At 56.3% G+C, this 8,397-nt stretch overlaps 1 protein-coding gene across 1 annotated transcript in view; it reads right to left on the minus strand.

Annotated features, from left to right (window-relative positions):
* RAB11FIP4 (RAB11 family interacting protein 4) overlaps nucleotides 1-7,805 on the minus strand; it is a 121,026-nt gene extending 113,221 nt beyond the window's left edge. The window contains exon 1 of the mRNA XM_082371283.1: nucleotides 7,625-7,805. Within this exon, the coding sequence (XP_082227409.1) occupies nucleotides 7,625-7,783 (159 nt within the window). The 5' untranslated portion in view covers nucleotides 7,784-7,805. The remainder of the gene's footprint in view (nucleotides 1-7,624) is intronic.
* Between the last annotated feature and the right edge of the window lie 592 nt (nucleotides 7,806-8,397).

Raw genomic sequence — 8,397 nt, forward strand, 5'->3', positions numbered from 1 at the left:
TGCATCTCAGGTTTCACAGGCCAGCGTGGAACTCCTTGACTCCTTGCCCAACCTGCCTCCTGCCTCAGTCTTCCCCATCCACCAAATGGCAGCCTCTGAATTCTCCAAATTCTCTCCTTTCACACCCACTTCCAACGGGCTCTAGTTATCCAAAGCCAGCCGCGTCTCCCCAGCTGCACCCCTGCTCTGTGCCTCCAGCAAGTCTCACCTGCCTGGAGTGACAGCCTCCCCACCGGTCTTCCCGCCCAGCCCCTGCCCTCTCCCTTAAGTCCTCTTGCCGTACCTCTAACCCCCAGGCCCCCTCCTGCCTCTGCCCGGATCAGTTGCCCCCAGATCTCTGCAAGGCGCAGCCCCCCACTTCATTCCAGGCCCCACTTAAATGTTCATCTATGACAGAAGAGGCCATCCGTGGTCATTCTAAGGGCAAAAATCGTTTTGTCTCAGTATTTTCTGTTTCTTCCTACTCCTGTACCTTCCTCCACCCAACAGTATTTGTCGTTCCTTTGTCAGTTTCTTTTCCAGCCCCTCCCCCATGGAAGCTCCGGGCCACTCCTGATTCCCAGAGCCTGGAAAAGTTTTGGCATAGAGTAGGTACGCAAGATATTAATCGAAAAAAAAACTTTTTTAAATCCTGGAAACATGTATTAAGACAATCACCAGGGCTTCCCTGGTGGCGCAGTGGTTGAGAGTCTGCCTGCCAATGCAGGGGACACGGGTTCGAGCCCTGGTCTGGGAAGATCCCACATGCCGCGGAGCAACTAGGCCCGTGAGCCACAATTACTGAGCCTGCGCGTCTGGAGCCTGTGCTCCGCAACAAGAGAGGCCGCGATAGTGAGAGGCCCGCGTACCGCGATGAAGAGTGGCCCCCGCTTGCCACAACTAGAGAAAGCCCTCGCACAGAAACGAAGACCCAACACAGCCAAAAATAAATAAATAAACAAATACTTTAAAAAAAAAAAAAAAAAAGACAATCACCAACCACCAATGCAAAAGGTATTTCCATTAAGGCTACTCTGTAAAAATTTCAGGGCATTCACCCAATCATGTGAGGTCAGGGGAGGACAGCAGTTCACCCAGGCATGACATTCACTGTTTCCAGGCCAGAGGGCATTTCCCCTCCATCCCGCCCCAGATCTGGGGCACCCAGCTCTAACTGTCCACCGCAGGCAGCTGCCAGCCTCCCCTTCTGTGCTCCACCGGTGGGGACGACCGCTGGGGGGCCCAAAGGGGCCGCTGCAGCACGAGGCAAAGGAGCACCTCCTCTCCACCCCACGAGCCCCGACTCATACACACACAGTCCAGGGCTGGGGCAGAAACCCCCGCCAAACCCCTACAAACGGACCCGTGAACACGGGTGCTCAGGGTGGGGCACCTGGGGGGGACCCGCCAGGCACTTGGTGGCTGCATCAGCCCCAAATCCGCACTGCCCCCCTCAGGCTGTGGCAGTGGAGCCTTGGCCCACGGAAGGAGGAGCGCGGTTCCTCAGCCATCCATCCACCACCCACCAGGGTCCTGGGTTCCCCGTGTGCGGGAATCTGGAGGTCCAGCCTCCCTCCTGGCTCTGCCTCCTAAGCCGTCAGCCACAGGTGAGGTGCTCCTCCCTCTGTCCTGCTCCCACACCTCCCCATCTCCTTTCTCCTTCTTTGCTTCTTTGGTTCTCTTCCAGGTGCAGGGGAAAGCTCCCGGGCCACAGAGTCAAGGCCAGATCTGACAGCCGCTCTGCCTGCCCAGCCTGGTGACCCTTCACCATCCACCTGGGAAAAGGGATAAATTCTTCTTCACAGGGTGAATGGCCGATACCCATGCTGGGGCTTGTCTGTGCTTTGAGAGTCTCCATCCACTGCAACCGGTCCGAGGGTGTGTCCTACTATTTGGAAGGCCTGATTCTACCCCACTTCTCCACTCAGATCTCAGCAAGGGAGGCACGGGCCACACCGCCCTCCACCAAGCCCTCCACGACCACCTGGAGCTTCTTCCTGCTCTAGATCCTGGTACCTTGGGAATGAAGCTATAGCCCAGAGAGGTTTTGCCACATGGATTCAGGCTGTGTCAAGACTGCCCGACAAGATGGACCAGTCCCCCTGGACGCTCTTCTCACACCCCTCCTCCCAGCACAGCCAAAGCTGGGTGCAGGCAGCCAGAGGCCTAAGAGCACTGGGCATCCGATCTGGGGCTTGGCCCCTCCCAGCCCGCCCCCGGAGCCTGGTGCCTCGCGCTCACTCCCTACGCCTCCCGAGGGACCGCAGCCTCAGCCTGCCTCCCACAGTGACCTCCAAGCTCAGGGGCACCGGCTGCACCCAGGTGAGGCACAAACACAGAAAAGAGAAGGTCTTTCTGGGCCCCACTCCTGTCCTGCTCCCCACTCATGGGTCACAGGCACCCCGACCTTTCCTTAGAGGCTCGGAGAACCTGGGCCTTCCTTCTGTTTTGCCAGCTCTGTCATCCCTACCATGTCCCCATTAGGGTGGGGCACTTAGAGGGGGCCTGTTCTCCAAAAGAGCCTTAAATTCTTCCCTCCAGGAGTGGCATGTTGGGCTTTGCAGGCCTTCTGGACCCCTGTCAGTTCTGCACCCGCTGCCACCGCCCACGTCAGGACCCTCTTCCTCTCAGACCAGGTGTCACAGTCCCCTCCTGGATCCAGCCTCTGTTCTCAAGCACACATCTGACCCTGCTGCCTGGACCTTCCTACCATCCACAGGGAACGGCTGAGTCTTTCCTGATCTGGCCCCGCCCTCCCCTCTAGCCCCTCCTCCTATCACCTCCCACCTCCAGCCACAGACGTAGGGATACAGCTGCTTCTTCCCCAGCATCCCGTCCCCTCCTCTCCTGAGCAGACCCAGCTTTACTTCAGGGCTCTCCCTCCCCTGGCAGCCCCAGGACTGTCTCCTGATAAGTCTAGGCCCACCCTAGCACCCCAACCCCTTTGCCGGTTCAGACACCCAGGCTGAAGCCAGCCAGCACCAGCACTCCCTTGTGGCAGTCCTTCGTCCAGAGGGGACTTGGGGACTAAGGGAGCCCAGTCGGAACCCTTATTTCATCTCCTGCTCAATATGAACGAGGAGGCACGATGCCCCAGTTGCTTTTGGCACCTGCAAAGAAGCGGGGAAATTATAGACTAGTCCCAGGTGGGCTAAAGCTGAGTCACTGCCCCGAAATAATTAACACCACCCTTCCCAGCAGGAAGGACTGGCCACTGCTCAGAGGAGATGGTACTGGGTTAACAAATGGCAGAGACGCCACTCAACTACTTTTGAGTCCATTCTTCTGGCAAGAAGGATGGTTTTCAAACTGGAAAAGGGAGAAGAATATATTTACCAGGGATGTGGCCCAAGATATCTCTGGCCGCTCCCAATGCCTTCCACTCACAGATGCGGGAGGGCTAGAAGCTCAGAGCTGACAAGGAGGGTGGGCCGAGAACACCAGGGACTGTTCGCAGATCTGGACCTCAACCCCGAAGAACCCCCCAGCCTCGAACAGCCTCTCAAAGATGCTTGCAAGTGTTTACCAAAAACACCAATAGTAAGAGCAGCAGCAATTCTGATAGCGGGCCTACTCCGTCCCGATACTGAACACTTTACGTGTATTAACGTGTTCAAGCCCCACAATAGCGCTATGGAATGAGAACTGTTATCACCCCCATTTCATGGATGAGTAAACAAAGCCCTAGAGAGGTTAGAAACAAAAGCAAGCTATCAGAAGTCAACACGGGTTCAGGGCACTGGGCCATCATTTCTCGTCCTTGTCATAGTGGTCCTGCTGCTACTTATTACAGACTTTCAGGGCTGGGACAGTGCCCTTACATTCTTTGAAACGTCAACCTATGTTCTCACACATGACTCATGTTTTCATCAAATTTCCTTGTCTTCTCTTCTCTACTATGATTCCCAAGTCAGTAAATTAGGGAAATATCAGAGGCCAACCTGATACATACATAACATTATTATTAACTAAAGTCTGTACTTTATTCAGGCTTCCTTAGTTTTTGCCTAACGTCCTCTTCTTGTTCCAGGACCCCACCCAGGACACCACATTACATTTAGTTGTCATGTCTCCTTAGGCTTCACTTGGCTAGGACAGTTTCTCAGACTTCCCTTGGTTTTGATGACCTGGACAAATGTGAGGAGCACTAAGCAGGTGTTTTGTAGAATAATGTCCCCCTGTTGAGATTTTTGTGATGTTTTCTCATGACTAGACTGGGGTGATGGGTTTGGGAGGGGGATCACAGTGGTAGAGTGCCTCTCCCATCGTATCGTATGAAGGGTACATACTACCTACATGACTTATCACCGCTGATGTCGATCTTGGTGACCCGGCTGAGGCAGTGTGTGTCAGGCTTCTCCACTGTAAAGCTGCCTTTTCCCCCTTTCCATACTGTCCTCTTTAGCAGGCAGTCATTATGCATACCTGACGCTTACAGGGTGGGGGGTTATGCTCTACCTCCTTGATAGGGAATTATCTACATAAATTATTTTAATTTGTTCTGTATGGGAGACTCTCCTAGTATTTATTTATTAACATTAAATCATTTATTGATATTAGTATGGCCTCATGGATATTTGTTTTACACTTTGCAACCTAGTATATTTTGATTTTTGCAAAGCATTTGATTCTGGTGTCCCTGGCATTCTGGGTATAGTTGATAAAATATGGATAATCAGCTCTGATAAATTCACTGAATTCCATATCTAATGAATGATAGTTATCCACCCTAAAGCACTGGCGGGGGGTGGGGGGTGGGAAATCAAGGTCTCTATGTGATTTTTAAACAAATGAAATAGAAACTGCCAGAAAACATAGCATTTTGAAGGGGAAATGACATCCCTATTTTGTAGTGTATGTGTGAATTTGGTGTGCAGTGAGCAGGGCTGAAAAATGTATTTCTGTGGGTCTCGGTCAATAACACAGTGTGAGCAGAACCACCCCTACGAGGCTCTGTCCGTGGTCCTGCCCTGGGTTTACACCAGCCTGGCAGATTGAGACATAAAGCACCCACTTCTCCAGCCTGTAGGCAGCACAGCATCGGAGTGACAAAGGTAGGACTGTAAATTCTCTCTATTGTCTGTTACAATGGGAGGAAATGAACAAGATGAAATTTAACAGGAATAAGGTCCAAGTTACAGGTTTAGATTTAAGAAAGTACTGACCCAGACAACAGGCCTGATCTCTTCAACAAGTCAGGGTTATTCAAATTAAAAAAAAAAAAAAAAAAAAGAATTGCATTAAAGTAAGAGATCAGAATAACCGGATGCACTGCACAGTTCTGGTGAGGAAACTGGTTTGAACAAAAGAGCAAAGGTTGACGTTTTGCGGCCAAATAGGGAAATCTGAATAAGGTGTGCATATTAAATGAGATGAGAATTTATTGAAGCAGAAAAGTGCTGATCATTTACTGGAAAAAAATCAGGTTACAAGACAGTATGCACAGCATGACCTCATTTTATGGAGAAAATCTACATATAAGCATAGAAACAGCTCTGGAAGGATGTGACCAAGGTGTCACAGCTAGGCTCCCTGGGAGATGGGAACATATTTTATTTTTGCTTGTCCATATTTCTAACTTCCCACAGTGCATATAAACTGATTCTGTAATGATATAAGATTATGGTTTAAAAAGAAAAATCACTGACCCTCCTCCAGGGTGGAGGGGAATCTTGGCTTGGCAGAGGCTGCTAAGAAAGATCCCTGGGGGTTTCAGTGGCCAGAAACTTAACATGAGTGCACCACTCAAAAGGCAGCCTCGCCCTGAGCCACCTGTGTGTGTGTGAGAGGTGTTGGGGCCGGAACAGTCCTGGATGTCTCCTGGTCCAGCCCCTCCACGTCATTACTAGGAGAACTCCGTCACACAATTAGTCGATGGTGGCTTCAGGGCTGGAAGCCAGAGGTTTGGTCCCTGCCAGATCGTATGGAAATGGTCTGGGGCTTCAAGAACAGGGGGTATTTGGCCTGGAGAAGGGAGAATGGTAGGAAGTCAGTGGGAAGGGGACAGGAGTGCTCTTTTCAAATCTTTAAAGGCTGCCACGTAGAAGAGAGACCCACATGGGTCCCCGTCCAGAACCACGATGACTAAGTGACAAGCAGGTTTGGCTCCAGAGTGTATGAGGAAGAAGCTCTAACTAGAGGAGCTGTCCAGCTCAGGGATAAGGTGGGGCTCGTTAGGGGCTCACCGCTGAGCCCATGTGGCCTCCTGCCAGAGCCTGCTGGGAAGCTCTTCCCAACACTGAGACTGCGGTTCTCGAACTCCAGTTCCAGCCAGAGCCAGAGACTTCTCCCCTGCAGCCTGTGTCTTGAGAGGAAGGACTGGGGCTCTCCCCACGCTTGGGGTCTGCGCAGCCTGCCTCAATGAGGGGAGGGGCTTGACCAGCCTTTGGGAAGGAGAAGGACCGGGTGGCTGCAGGAAATGGTCCTGAACAAATCCCAGCAGAGGGAGAGGGTGGGCTCCAAAGGGGCTGTAGCAGTGAGCCTCCTGGGATGGGGTACCTGAGTTCTCGAACTTGACACTTGCCTCACCCTCTTCCACTTACTGGTCTCAGGGACTCCCAGGTCCCAGCCATGCCCAACGGCCATGCAGAGATGATTATCTATCACCTCCCCCTTGCCAGGTGACAGGGAGGCATGGATCCAACCCAGCCATGCCCTGGCTTCTCCTATGTTCTGGAATGCTAGGCTCCAGCTGTCCCCAGAACAGAATGCCAGCCAGTGCCCATGCAGAGCCTGAGGCCTCAGGTGGCCTTGGAAACCCACTACTCAAGGCTTCGGCCCCTGACCATTTCAGAGTGGGCAGTAGCAGAAGGGCGGGGATGCTCTTCTGCCAGGTGGGTGCCTTGCCGTCTCCCCTCCCCCAGACATAGCCACCTGTCCCTGTGCCCATGGCATGAGAGTACACCTGTCTCTGCCCACCCCACTGGCAGCACCCACCCTCCGATTCCAGCCCTGCTAACAACCGACACCGTTCCTGCTTTCGCCAAATCGACGCGGGCCCCCCCCCCCCCACTGCTGCAAACACTGCCTAGCTGCCGCTCCCCAGCTTGGCTCTGGGAGGTCTGCCGCAACCGACACAGCCAGCTGTCAGCCAGGCCTGCCCACAGGAGCCCGCATGGGGGGTCATCAGGCGCTGGGCCGAGAATCCAGGAAGGTCGCAAGCAGACACCTCTCGCTGTGTTCTAGGCCGGCTGGGTGCAGTCAAGGAGCCGAGACAGCAGAGTGCCCCTAGTTGTCCTCTCGCTCCCTCGGCCAGGCCCAGTGGGGCGCGTGCCTCCCTCCCCCCGCCCCGCACCGCGTCCTGGGATTTCCGCACACGGACCTCTGCGTCTCGGTCTCCGCAGGGTAGGAAGGGGCGGGGGTCTCGGGACCAGGATCTGACGGCTCCTTCCCCTCACCCCCCAAACCCCGAGTGGGCTGCAGAGCGGTCAGAGGGGCCCGCAAGGGCCCGGGGTAGGGAAAATGGGCAGAGAAGCCCCCACCCCGGGCGTGATGCGTGATTCCCGCAGCGCCGGCGCTAATGTGGAAAGCGAGGGTCCGACAGGGCGGGGATGCCCGGGGGCTCGGCCGAGAGCGGGCCGGTGAAACGGCGGGAAAGCCGGGGGTGGGGGATTGGGGCGCGGACGCCCCCGCCGCAGGCCCTTACCTCCTCGCCTTGGCCGAAGCGCAGTCCGAGCGCCGCCACGCGCTCCACGCGCAGGAAGCCGTCGGGGTCGCGGCCGCACACCTCGAACACCTCGCGCAGGCGGCGCACCGAGCGCAGCAGAGCCGCGGGGGCGCCTGCCCAGCCCGCGCCGCCCGCCATCCGGGCCGGCCCCGCAGCTAGCCCGAGCCCCGCGCCCGCCGCGCCCGCCCGCCCCGCGCCGCCGCCGCCGCCGCCGCCATCGCCGCGCGCCCTCCGCCCGGCGCTGCGACGCGCAGCCTCCGCCCGGTGGCGGCGGCGGCCGAGCCGTGTCAGCAGCGGCGCCGCAGCCCCGCGGCTCGGGGCGGGCGGGGGAGTGGGAGGCTGCAGACAAAAGAGGCCGCGCGCCCCCGAGGGCGGCCGCCCGCGCGGCCCCGCCGCCTCCCCCAGACTCGGTGTCCCTCGGCGGCTCCGCGCTCGTCCCGTCCCCTGGGAAACCGGGAGGGTGGGTGTGCGACAGGCGCCCGGAAACCCAGGGCTGCCCGAAGGCCCCGCCCCTACTTGGAGGAGTCAGCGAGGAGGCCCGAGTCCCCGGACCAGCCGCGCCGGGGTCCAACAGCCTCGCATCCAACCTCAGACCCCCAACCCCAAGGCCAGCCCCTCTCCGTTCACCGCGTCCTGTGTGCGTACCCAGCAGTGTCGAGAGCTCAGTATGTCCTAGGGGTTTCCTACATTAGCGCGTTGGATTGTTACATTCATCTCCGAGGAAGCTGAGACTCAGAGAGGTTGAACTACTT

This window comes from Balaenoptera borealis, assembly GCF_965194805.1.
Source record: "Balaenoptera borealis genome assembly, chromosome: 20".
In the NCBI taxonomy this organism is placed as follows: Eukaryota; Metazoa; Chordata; class Mammalia; order Artiodactyla; family Balaenopteridae; genus Balaenoptera; species Balaenoptera borealis.